At 48.6% G+C, this 12,602-nt stretch overlaps 1 protein-coding gene across 1 annotated transcript in view; it reads left to right on the top strand.

Annotated features, from left to right (window-relative positions):
• Nucleotides 1-12,602, top strand: part of Lrrk1 (leucine rich repeat kinase 1) — a 130,667-nt gene that overhangs the window by 94,997 nt on the left and 23,068 nt on the right. The window contains exons 20-23 of the mRNA XM_059273225.1: nucleotides 5,849-6,020; nucleotides 8,489-8,652; nucleotides 9,092-9,231; nucleotides 11,173-11,422. Coding sequence (XP_059129208.1) covers nucleotides 5,849-6,020; nucleotides 8,489-8,652; nucleotides 9,092-9,231; nucleotides 11,173-11,422 — 726 coding nt within the window. The remainder of the gene's footprint in view (nucleotides 1-5,848; nucleotides 6,021-8,488; nucleotides 8,653-9,091; nucleotides 9,232-11,172; nucleotides 11,423-12,602) is intronic.

Genomic DNA, 12,602 nt, shown 5'->3' on the forward strand with positions numbered 1-12,602 from the left:
TGGAAGGCTGGTGGAACACTCAGAAGCATGTCCAAGACCCCTGCTTTCTCTCCTCTGCTACCTCATCTCTCTGGGCATGTCATCCACACTGCCCAAAAATTCTTCTCCAGGCCCCTGTTTCTCACCCCATGCCTCCACTGTATGACTCTACAATCTCCCTAGTGCTATTCTTCTGCTCATACTGAGAACATCTACAGCAGTCTCCCCTCATCCAGGGTTTCACTTTCTACAGGTTCATTTACCCGTGACCAGCTGCAGTGTGAAAATACAGAATAAAAAATACTATAAACAATTCCTTCATTTTTAAATGCTACAACATTGCCAGCAGCATAATGAAATTTCTCAGCATCCTACTCTGACCCAACTGGGACATGACTCATCCTTTGTCCAGAGTATCCATGCTGTATAATCTACCCGCCCCTCTGCTAAGTAGCCACCTTGCTTATGAACTTAACCATTCTGATATATTTAATTCCCCCCATTTATTTACTAAAGGCCCAAAGCACAAAAGGTACTGATTTGGAAATTTATGACAACATGTTGTTATAATTGTTTTGTTGTTATTTCATTGTAGAGTGTCTCTCATTACTTAGATAATATTCTCATTCTTGAAGTCCATTTTGACTGATTTTAAAATAGCCACAGACCAGCTTTGGAGGTCTTTAGCTTTTAACTACAACTGTCCTCCTTTCCCCCCAATTCTTTTATTATAAATGTATTTGGGTATTTATATTACAATGAATATCTTATTGTCCATGAATTATCTAATCTGATGCTCTCTGTCTTAAATAGGAATACTTAGCTCATTTACATTAAGTGATTAGTTTTGTAGGTGGATTTAAGCCTAGTAGCTTGTCACTTGTCTTATATTTATACCATTTAGTTTGTTGTGCCTTCTTCTGAGTTAGTCACATACTCAGTCTTTTTATTCTATCTATTCTTGGGGTGGTCTTCAGTGGTCCCACTGGGTATTGCATCCTCAGTAGTGTCTTGACGCTTTCTTCTTCCCTCAATCACCCACATGACTCCATGTCAGCATTCATCCTCCTGAACATGAGATCGGCCAATGCCCCAAACCCTGAAGTGGGACCCCGAGAGGGCTGAGAAGAGCACATGGGGACCAGAGCTCTGGTGGCTACCCAGTCTCCACTGATGTCCGGGTTGTTTCATCCACTTCCTGGGTTTAATGGCAGCAGCTGCTATCCCACCTTTATGATGCACTTGCCCTAGAACATATCGTCTCTGTACCCCAACTCCAGAGCCCTACAGTGGTGCCACTAGAGACTTCTGGGGAGCTGGCTTGGTCCCTGGGCAGCCATTCTAGAGACTCTGTTTATGTAAACCAGCTGTCCACAGAAACAGCCCTACTTTACACTTGACCATATGGGCTTGGGAGTGGGAGCAAATTCAAGACCTTCTTGCTCCATTTGTATGGGGCCATGAGCAGAATCCTAAAGAGAAAAACCTCAAAAAGGATTTCAAGGTCTGTCTCATGGCCTCTCATTCCATATCCTTGCTATTGACCAATAGAAGCTCAAGGTATCAGTTTACACTGCCATGATCTAGCAATATTCTGGTTTTATCTATTATCAGTGGATTAAAGGAGTAAGGATATATTATATATTAGCCTTCAGTAAGAGTTTCGTGTGCGTGCGCGTGTGTGTGTGTGTGTGTGTGTGTGTGTGTGTGTGTGTGTATTATTCTGCCTATATGGTTGAACAATAAAAATCAGCCAGATTATTGCCAAGTGCAGAGAAGTTCCTGCACAGTGGTTTGCAGCATGGAACCAGACAGCCTGAGAATGAGCCCCAGGTACTTTTTTCTCCCCTGCCGAATAGCGATAATCCTGTTACCTACTATTATTATCCTTGTTGTCGGGAGTAAATTAGATTGTATTACATAGAACAGTGTCTGTTACACCTAGCAGCTCCCGGGATGGCAGGAATCAATAGCACTGTTCTTACGGTTTCTTCACGTTGAGTCCTGTGGCCCATATGTCTGGGTCTGCACAAAGCTGTGAGGAGCAGAACATTTTCCATCCTAGCACAGACATCAATTTCCCTTGTGCCCGAGGTGAATTCCAGCTCCTTACGTCATAGGTTTTCATGCATCAACCATGCAACTATGGTCCCTAGATCTATACAGACACAGACCTTAGATGCTCCTTCGGGACCTGGGTCTTCCACCTGCAGTCTGTGAGCCATACCGCACCCCTGCCAAGTCCTTCAGAAACTCTCGGGATTGATGAACCTCCAAAACCTATCCTTTGCAGCATTTTTGTTTCTTGCTGGCAGTAATGTCTTAGCTCTTACCCATCTCTGGAAGGCCCCAACCCCACATCTGAGGCCATCTCAGTGGAGTGGCATTCACTAGCCCGTCTCCTCAGAGGGGACACTGTGCCCTGCCCAGGGTTCATCAGCTGATTGATATTCATCAGACACAGGAATAATTCACTTCTGTAGTCCAATCTTGTTTATCCCTTGGGACAGCCTTTCTGATTCCTACTGTTCTCCAGCCAGGTGCAGTGGTCTGCCCAGGGACTGCTCCCTTTAAGATCTGTCTTCCACAGCCAGTCATATTTCAAACTCTTCCTTTGCTGTCTACATTACCCCTGGGCTTAAAATTCTCGACTAGTGCCTGTTCTATGTGCAGACACCTCTCTCCAACACACACCTACAGAGAAAAGGAAAAGCCAGAGTCACTTGCATGGAGCATGGCGTGTGTGTTAGGGGCCCAGACTGAGGAAGCACAAGTAGGCACTTCTGAGAGTCTGCTGTTCAAAGAGAGGGACTCTGCACAGGGAATGATAAGGAACTGTTAGGATGTAGGGAGGCAAGGCAGGACGTTGGGGTGGAGGAGCAGAAAGGCATCATCCCAGGTGGTGTAGCATGTCCTTCACCCAGGACCTGAAGGGGTTAAAGAAAACCTAATGCCCCACCACCCCTGTGTGCACCAGCTCACCTGTGCAGCCCTTGGCCAACCTCTCTAACTCATCCCTGTAGGCATCCCTTCCTTCCCCACAAGACTCAAGATACACAGGCTGCCAAGTCAGTGCTGAGATGTGCACCTAGGTGGTGGGGGTGGAGGGGCAAGCTGTCATTGAATTTCCCTTATACAGCTGTCTCTTGAACCCATGAAGGATCAACGCCAGGACACAGGATGTTCAAACACCTCATGCAAATAGCATAGAACCTACATCCGCTCTCGGAATGCCTAGATGTCTTAACACGCCTTCTGCTGTGTACCTGCTCCATCAGTTATTGCTAAGGGAATACTTACTATAAAAGAAAGAAGTCATGTTAAGTAAAGACACAATTTACACACACACACACACACACACATATATATATACACACATATATGTTCAGCCCAAGACTGGTTGACTACATAGGTATGGAACCATGAATCCGAAAGGATAATTGTATCAAATGTTAGGAGAGTCTCATCTAAAAAGTTTCAAAGATTTTTATTGTACTTAAACAGTTTTATTTTTTGTTTTAAATAAAATACAATTACATCATTTGCCCCTCCCCTTTCCTCCCTCCAACCCCTCCCATGTCCCTCCTTCCAGTCCCTCTCAACCCCCCTCACTTCCTCTCAAATTCATGGCTTCTTTTTCTTTTGTTATTATTGTTACATATGTATAAATGATATAAATACATAAATAGAACCCGATGAGTTTTTTAGCATGGCAGGTATATGATTTCAAGGTTGACCACTTGATATTGTGGCCAGTAAAAGGCTCATCCCTGGGAAAGATTAGTTCTCACTCTCTCTGAAGTCTCATTAGTTGTCTCTAGGTTATTTGTCTGAGGTTGGGGCCCCGTGACATTTCCCACTTCCAGTTGGTGTTGTCATTGTTCAGGTCCTACTTGGGTGACCATATTGTCGAGGTATCATGGGTATAGCTTCCATGTGATTTCTAGGAGATGCAATCTCACGCGGACTTCGTGGTCCTCTGGCTCTTAGAGTATTTCTTCTCCTTCTTCTTCAGTGTTCGCTGAGCCTTAGGTGTGGGTGTTGTGTTGTAAATGTATCCTTCTCATCTGGGTAACCTACAATCAGTTGATCTCCACATTTTGACCACTTAATGGTATTCTGTGATAGCCTCTGTCAGCTGCAAAATGGAGCTTCTTTAATGAGGGGTGAGAGCTACTCTTATCTGTGAGTATAAGTTTTAGAAATCCTTTAGAAAATTTTCTGGTCTGTTTAAGTGACAGTAGTAGGTAGGTTCGCTGCTAAGAGCCATGACCTCACTAGCCCCAGGTCGTGGGCCAAGTTTCCAGCAACCAGGCATGTTTTTCTTCCCGTTGACCAGGCCTTAAATTAGACAGCTATTGGTTACTGCCAAGACACGAGTGCCACTATCGCACACTTAGGGGTATCTGGCTGTGCTGGTGATTGTGGTTCATAAGCATCACACCTGTCGATTGCCTCCCTCCCTTGGCAGCTTGCATAGTACTTTCTGGAGCTTTGAAAGCTAGACCTTAGGAAGAAAACTTTGGGGTTAGAGCCTGTGTCTGAAGTGTCTGAAGTGTGTGTCTGCAGCAACAGGGACTTACCTTAATCCTTTGGGAAGCAACTAAGGGTGACAGCAGTAGCCTATGTTGTCTTGAGAATCTCTTGGATTCCCTTGACCAACAACTTGACAGAGGGTTTCTCGTGTCTGGTGCTAACGTGTTTTGTCATGTGGTCTACGGCTCTTGTGGGGGCGTTGTCAGCAGGACTGGGGTTGCCGAAGGCAAGGCCTTTGTTAAGAAGTAATTCCAGGTGCTGTACATATGGCTCAGCAGTTAAGAGCTCTGGCTGCTCTTCCAGAGGACCTGGGTTCAATCCCAGCACTCACATAGAGGCTCACAACCATCTACAATTATAGTACCAAGGGTTCTCATGCTCTCGTCTGGCCTCCATGGGCACTATATACATGCAGCACACAGAGATACATGCAGGCAAAACATCCAAATTCATAATAATAATATTTTTTAAACATTTATTTATTTATTATATATACAGTATTCTGTTTGCATGTATGTCTGCAGGTCAGAAGGGGGCATCAGATCTCATTTCAGACAGTTGTGAGCCACCATGTGGTTGCTGGGAATTGAACTCAGGACCTCTGTAAGAACAGCCAGTGCTCTTAACCCCTGAGCCATCTCTCCAGCCCAATAATAATATTTTCAAGGAGGAAAGAATCCAGCCTCTGCATTGACAGGCTGATGTGTGCCTGCCCTGTGCCTGCCCTGTGCCTGCCCCTCAGCTCACATCTCATAGCACATAGTAGATGTCACTTTCCAGATGCAATTGTGGGGAGGGACTTCCTGGCTGCCAGCTCTTTAGCATGACAATAAACAAGAACACCTAGGTCACACAGTGATACAACATTTTAACGATGGCTATGTCCACTTATGTTCCCATAAAATGTCATTTGTTTTGTGCAAAATCACCATGTTCTGATTTTTAGGGCAGTTGTGTTGTTTTAATTAGCCAAGAAGAGTAAACAGCTTCGGAGACCAAGAGAACAGTTGCCCTGACCCCAATATCTGCATTGTCCTCAGAACCATGCAGCTGTATTTATTTTCCCTCCACCAACCAGAGTCAGCGTTAAGTGATTTCACAACCACAACCCAGTTTTCTGAGAAGAGACTCTGATTTGCTGCGTCTGGCATTTTTAGGTCTTCAGATCTTTCCCTCCACGTCACTCTAGTTTCTCGAACTCTATAGGGAGGGGGCCCCTGGCAGCCTGAGCTTTGTCATCAGAGGCCTTCCCACAGTCCAGCCTCTGCAGGGACCAGGATCCTGCCGCAGAATCTCAGGCCACGATCATCGTCTCTCCCCTTATGTGTTTCAGCTACCTCCTACCACACCTCCTTCCATCCAAACCTGGGCTGGACACCCACAGCATGCGGCACCCCATGGCTAACACCATCCAGCGGGTGTTTAAGATGAGCTTCGTGCCTGTTGGCTTCTGGCAAAGGTTCATAGCACGGATGCTGATCAGCTTGGCCGAGATGGACTTGCAGGTAGCTCCAGAGAGGGGGAGGCGTGGGGGTGGAGGGGCTCCTAAAAGCACACTCTTGGGGGGGAAGACTACAACTTCCGTGCTAGGGAGACTTCACTGAAGTTTGCTCTTCCGCACTGAGATGATGGATGCGGGGTGGAGATGCAAACGTACCTTGAATCCATTGGCCTAGGCTGGCAATACCAAGTTTGCACCCATATGACTTACCTACTCCCTCCTGAAGTTATGGTCGTCCCAAACGTTAGCCACTTCCAAGTCACCAGGGAGCTTGTTCTAGCAGATGCAGAATTCCCCCCCACCCCCCGCCTCCCACTAAGTCACCATAGTTTCAGTACAGCAGCTATGAGCTGGGCCGAGAACTAGCATTTTTAATCATGCCCCAGAGCCCCGACTTCATGGTCTTGCTGTCCTGACTGTATACTTTAACTTACCTGAGAGGAATCTCTAATTGACACAGCACTTCTCACATGACCCAAATGTAAAGTCTTGGTTGTAAGCACCCATACCTAAGGATCATCGTAAGGACAACTTACAGGAACTGGTTCTCTCTTTCCATCACGTGGGCCCTAGAGACTGAACTCAGGTGGTCCGTCTCAGTGGCAAGCATCTGCCCTGAGCCATCTCACTGGAGAATCTGAGCACTGGAGTTAGATATGCATCCCATGGCCAGCTTACATCATCTAGGCTTTGTAAAGCTCCCTGGTGATGCCACTCTGCAGCCAAGCATGGAACCACTACTTTGGTCCCAGTGAAGAGCCAGCCCATGGATTGTGTTCTGTGGGTCCAGCCAGAGTCATGGAGAGGCGGCCCGGCCGTCAGTCAACACTAGTTTCATGCGAGACAGTAACACAGAAGTAATATTTGCCTAGAGCAGCAGTTCTCAAAGTGGGGTCCCCAGACCAGCCAAACTGACCTCACCTGAGATCCCGTGAGAGATACTCATTGTCCAGCCCCAACTCCAGATCTACCACCTAGGAAACCTCAGGATGGAGTCCAGCCATTTGTTATTGACAAGACCTCCAGGGGATCGTGACACGCCCTACAGTTTGTGAGTCCCTGGCCTGCGCTCCAACTGTCGAACTGTTGAGTCTTTTTGACATTGATCTCTGCCTGAGTTTGCCTTTGCCACCCTCTAATTAGAGCGCCCTTATTGAATTATAACTTCTTGGCTCAGTAGAGATGTTCTTTGATCTTCCCATTTATGGGAAGAAAAATAAACGCAAGAGGCTGAAAGTCAATCAGAGCAGTTACAGCCTGTGTTGTGGACCTCTCGGGGGAGGGGTGTCTCTTTATGATGCCAAAATGATGCGCTGGCTAACCGAGTGGGTGCTGGCATTGCCTCGCCTAGGGTTCCATCTGTCCCTCTGTCCTCCATTTGAACTGTGTCCTGCAGTGTTCTAAGTGGGAGGTCACCGAGCCCCCGCATTGTGGGAGGCTGAGCTCACAGAGGGGGGCCCAGCTGGGTGGGAGCACCAACAGCGTGCCTGTCTGAGAAATCAATGCAGAATGAAATCCTGTTAAAATTCAGATGGAGGACAGAGGGGAGAAGAGGTCAGCCTCAGCATTCATCAAAGACATGCAGATTCCCACAGCAATAGCTTCTCTATTTGTAGATCTGTCAGACCCACAAAGAACCCAGCAAGATGCCCAGCCCTGGTGGCAGTGGCTGGGATGATAATCTCTGCTTTTCCAAACCTTGCGATGCACCCAGAGCTTAAAACTGTCAGACCCTACACCAGACATCCCACTGCTGAATGTCTAAACAGAGGGAACCAGAGAAACCCTCATGCGTTTTCCATATCCACAGCACTGTATTTTGGAGAGAGCAGAAACGGGTGGAGAAATCACTATCATCGCCTTAGGAAAATGAATTTTAAATGAGTTTTTAATGGCATGGTAACCCCGACGTTTTCAAAGCATACCTTGTTTTTCAATCCTTGTGATTCATGCTAGAGCCTGGGGCATGGTGGGCAAATCACTGAACTATACCCCCACCCCCACCCTGCCAGCCAAAAAGCATACAGCATGAGAAACACGAGCTGAATCGCTGTTTTTTACACATATGCGTAGTAGGAAAAACTCCTGGACTCGTACCTACCCAAATCTTAATGTTCTCCCTTCTGGGTGTTAAGTTGTCCGTTGTTTATTTTCTCCATTATATTTTTCTGTCCTGTCCATGTTATCTAATTAAACGCTCACTTGTGAAGTCAGAGAAAAAAAGTGTGCAGAGAAGAACAGCCTATTTGTAATCGCTTGGAAAGTCTGTTCCCAGGGTACCCTGGAGACCCTTCCAGATCATGTGGCCTTTGACTTGGCAGCAGGGATGAGCCACAGGGCATTGGAGGCGCGGGTGGGAAAACGGTGGCAGGGATTTATCACGACGGGGCCAGGCCGGCCTCCTCAAGCGCTGCGCGAGGCCAGTGAGGAGCTCGGAATTCTTAAGCAGGGTCTTTTCTCTCCGTCTTTCAGCTTTTTGAAAACAAGAAGAATACAAAAAGCAGGAACCGGAAAGTCACCATTTATAGTTTTACAGGCAACCAGAGAAATCGCTGCAGCACATTCAGAGTCAAAAGAAACCAGACCATCTACTGGCAAGAAGGATTGCTGGTCACTTTTGATGGGGGCTACCTCAGGTGAGATCATCCTGTCCTGCCCGCTGGGTCAACGTGGTACCCAAGCAGGGGCCCTGTGAGAGCCCTGACAGAGTGTTCTTCCACTTAGAGTCAGAATTCTGCTCCCGAAAAGGGTTTATCTTGATAGCTTGCTAGAAACAGAGACCCTCCCTGTGGTTGTCCTGAGGGCCCCATCTTCCCACACTCCCTCCACACCTTCTGAATAGGCTGAGGACAGCCACAACCCAGGATTTGAGTTCACTCCTGTTGGAGAAGCAGGGACAAGGGAAAGGCTGGTCATAAACACAGATACATAAACACGAGAGTCACCCCAATATCCTGCAGGGCACACAGACCCTTAGGGTCCCCGAGGGTTAAGTCCATCCTTGGAAGCAGGGAAATCCACCCCCCAGCTCCTCAATAGTTTGGCTACGGGCTCCTTTTCATTTCTGGCTTACAGTGTGGAATCCTCAGACGTGAACTGGAAAAAGAAAAAAAGTGGAGGAATTAAAATCATCTGCCAGTCAGAAGTGAGGGACTTCTCAGCAATGGCTTTTATCACAGACCATGTCAACTCCCTGATCGATCAGTGGTTTCCTGGTAAGAGAATATTCTGGAGCCAAGCTTTTGACCATGCTTAGAGATAAGTATTTTAAATGAGAATGAGGCCGTCTCTTTGAGAAAGTGAAGTTGCCACCAGGATTCAGCCCTTTGCTCAAAGGCTCTGTGGGAGTCCTGCTCTGGGCTGAGGCAGGAAGTGCTGTGGGAACAGTGTGACCTACAGGAAATGGAACAGAACCAAGTCTCCTGGCTGCCTACAATATATGGGGGCGGGGGGAATCTCTGAGTCCCACACATGGACCAAAGATATGTTTACTGTGAGCCATATGTATGTCTCATGTAAGTTGAAGACATATGTGTGCTTGACACCAGGCGGACCCAAGTGTGGAGGTCTGTCCCTGGTGTCGGGGACAGTGCGGGAGGAGGTCAGTGCTGCAGTACCCTTTCCTCCTCGGCTGCTCATCCAGGTGGTGATCAAGTCACCCATACAGCCCTTCTCGGACTCTCTGAATACATTTCCCCGCTGACAGTTTACCCAAAGAAAATAGTTTTTGAAGCGAATCCCTTGGGGTCCTCTGTTTGTTTTGCTACCAGGGTGGACAGAGAGTGGACAGCAGGGAGAAGGCTGTGGGGGCAGCCGCAGGAAGGGAGCTGTGGGAAGAACCTGCTGAGTGAGCGCTGCCCCCCTACCCCCGTCCTGCAGCCTCTGGTTTCCAGAGGCCAAGGAGTAGAGGGTGGATTCAGGATACCCTGTCTGTCACATGAGACTCTATGAGCTGGTCTACTCACCTGCCCCCAGAGCCTTCCATCCCAGGAGGACAACAGGACAGACAGTGCTTAAGGATGCGGCAGGATGCCGCTGGATACTTAGTCCAGACATGGAGTCTGGCTTCTTAGCATGTTGCTTCAAACAGTGACCAACATGGAAAATGGCTTAGGTAGAGCTTCTCAGAGAAAATCAACCAGTGTGTGAGTCAAGGTGACTGGAGGGCTCTTAGCCAGCCAAGCCTCTCCCTCCGTCCCCCCCCCGCCCCCCTCCCCCAGCCTGTATCAACACTGACCACTTGGTAGCTCCCTACCAGCCCAGGCCCCGCCTCAGTAGGTGCTGGGGATATGGCAGATAGACCAAGTAGACAGTAATCTGAGACAGAAGAAACTTGGCCAAGTGTTTGAGACAAGGTACCCTAGAGCCAGCACCAGGAGCCAGTGGCCAAGAGTCTCTCACTGTGGATACCTGTGAATGTCAGCTACATCCAGGACATCTAGGAATCCGCACTGTCTTGTACAAAGCAAGCCACTGCCCTGCCCCAGGGTACTTTCATGGGTGTTTTCTTAGCACTTCCTAATGAGAGGGACACAGGAACGATGTATCTCCCAATAGGTGAACCTGTGTCGTGTCCAGCTTTCCTGTGCTCTTTGATACCCATCATCCCCTGCATTTGACTTCCCCAGAGCACTGCGACAGGCCTTCTCTTTCTCACCTGTACTGACTGTGGTTAGGATAACGGAGTGTCGCTCAGATTCAGCCCCAGCCACGGCAGTAAAGGCCTCACCACTCTTGTCTTGCCCACCTCCGCCAGCCTTCCGAGGGCTGCAGGATACTTTTACTCTGGGTCTAGACCGTGGGGAAACTCCTCCCTGGCAAAGCCTTTGGGATCAACAGTTTTACTACCCAAAAAGTCACCAGAAGGCAAGTATGGTTGGAAAATGCTGTAACCCCAGCATTTGGGGAAACTGAGACCAGAGAATCCTGAGTTTCAGGCCAGCCTCCGCTACACAGCCAAACCCTGCCTTAAAATCAAAACCAAAGAAACAAAGCACCCCAGAATGGTACCGGATTTCTGGCTCCCTGGGGCCCAGGCAGGAGTAGGCAGGCCCTCTGATGTAAAGCCAATGAGGCACAGGGTTGTAGGGTACAGCTCAGAGGACCCACTCACATCCGGTTCACAGGAGCTGTCTCTGCCTCTGTCCCCCATTTAGCCCTGACAGCCACAGAGAGTGATGGGACACCGCTAATGGAACAGTGTGTTCCCTGCCCCGTCTGTGAGACGTCCTGGGCCCAGCATGCAGGTCCGAGTGAGAGGTCAGAGAGCGTGCAGTACTTCGATATGGAAGACTGTGTGCTGACAGCCATTGAGCGGGACTTCATCTCCTGCCCCAGACACCCAGACCTCCCAGTGCCACTGCAGGAGCTTGTCCCAGAGCTGTTCATGACTGACTTCCCAGCCAGGTATGCTCCGCGGCCCCTCCCAGGACAAGCGTGCAGGCTGTGCGCCTCTCCTACCATCTCACCGCCCGGTGCCCTAACCATGGGGTGCAGCAACTGTCCAGCCAGTCCTTCCTGCCGGTCTGGGGCGACTTCCATCCGAGCCCTCAGCAGGCCCTGCTGCACACAAAGGCACAGGGGCAGCGGCTCTTTCTGCCCCACTATGGGCTAGCACTCCCTTCTGCTGAGCTGGCCCTCCTCACATGCCCACTTTGTTGCTCACTGGAGGACAGAAGGTTGGCGAAGCTGTTCACCGGCCTTTGTGGAAAGGGCACATTCCCACACCTGCACATTCCCGTTTGGGGGGCAAATGCTGATGCCCTGTGCTCCAGACACACGCTAACTCGGTTCTTCCAGTTTATTCTGCCTCCATCCTTCCAAGATAACTGGAGAGGGAAATACTGTGGAAAGGGACCTTGCTGGTCCCTTCCAAAAGGAAATGGCCACAAAATGTAAGTCCTCCATAAAACAGACCATCTTTAGTGGATGGGAACCCACTCCTGTGATGTGGACTCTTGGGGACAGTCCTTCAATCATTTTGGATTTCATCCATTCCCAATCATTTTGTAGTTGTGGTCTATGATCACTGCCAATGGCATGCTATATTTGGTTTCTTTAACTTCCTCCTCCTCCTGCTCCTCCTCTTTCTTCTCCTCCTCTTTTTATTCTTCAGGAGATCTATTTTTTTTTTCATGTTTCTGCACTGTTCCTAATGTCCATGGGGCACTCTCTGAATGCACAGCATTGCTACTCCACATCCCACTTCCAGGGATCTATTGAGTCTAAGATGGGCCTGGGAGGTGGCTCAGTGGTAGCACATGAAGCCCTGTGCTCAACACCCAATGGTAAAGGAGAATAATTAATCAACAAAGCCTCACCCAGGCTCTTCAGTGTCTCCAGCAGCCTTGTGATGGATTAGCAAGCGCCACTCTGCTGCAGAATGGTTTTTCTTCCCTCCTGGGTTCTTCATGGGCATGCAATTGTGTATAAGCGTGGATCACATGTTTTGAAAGGTGCTAGGTTAGGCACCCCTAAATACAAACCTTTACGGCATGTATTCCTCAGAACAGAGACACCAATTAGAGAGCTTCAGAATTCCCTCTGTGACTTCAAGAAGCCAGACTGTACGGTCTTTGCTGCTTTG

Source organism: Peromyscus eremicus, chromosome 1 (assembly GCF_949786415.1).
Source record: "Peromyscus eremicus chromosome 1, PerEre_H2_v1, whole genome shotgun sequence".
Taxonomy (NCBI): domain Eukaryota; kingdom Metazoa; phylum Chordata; class Mammalia; order Rodentia; family Cricetidae; genus Peromyscus; species Peromyscus eremicus.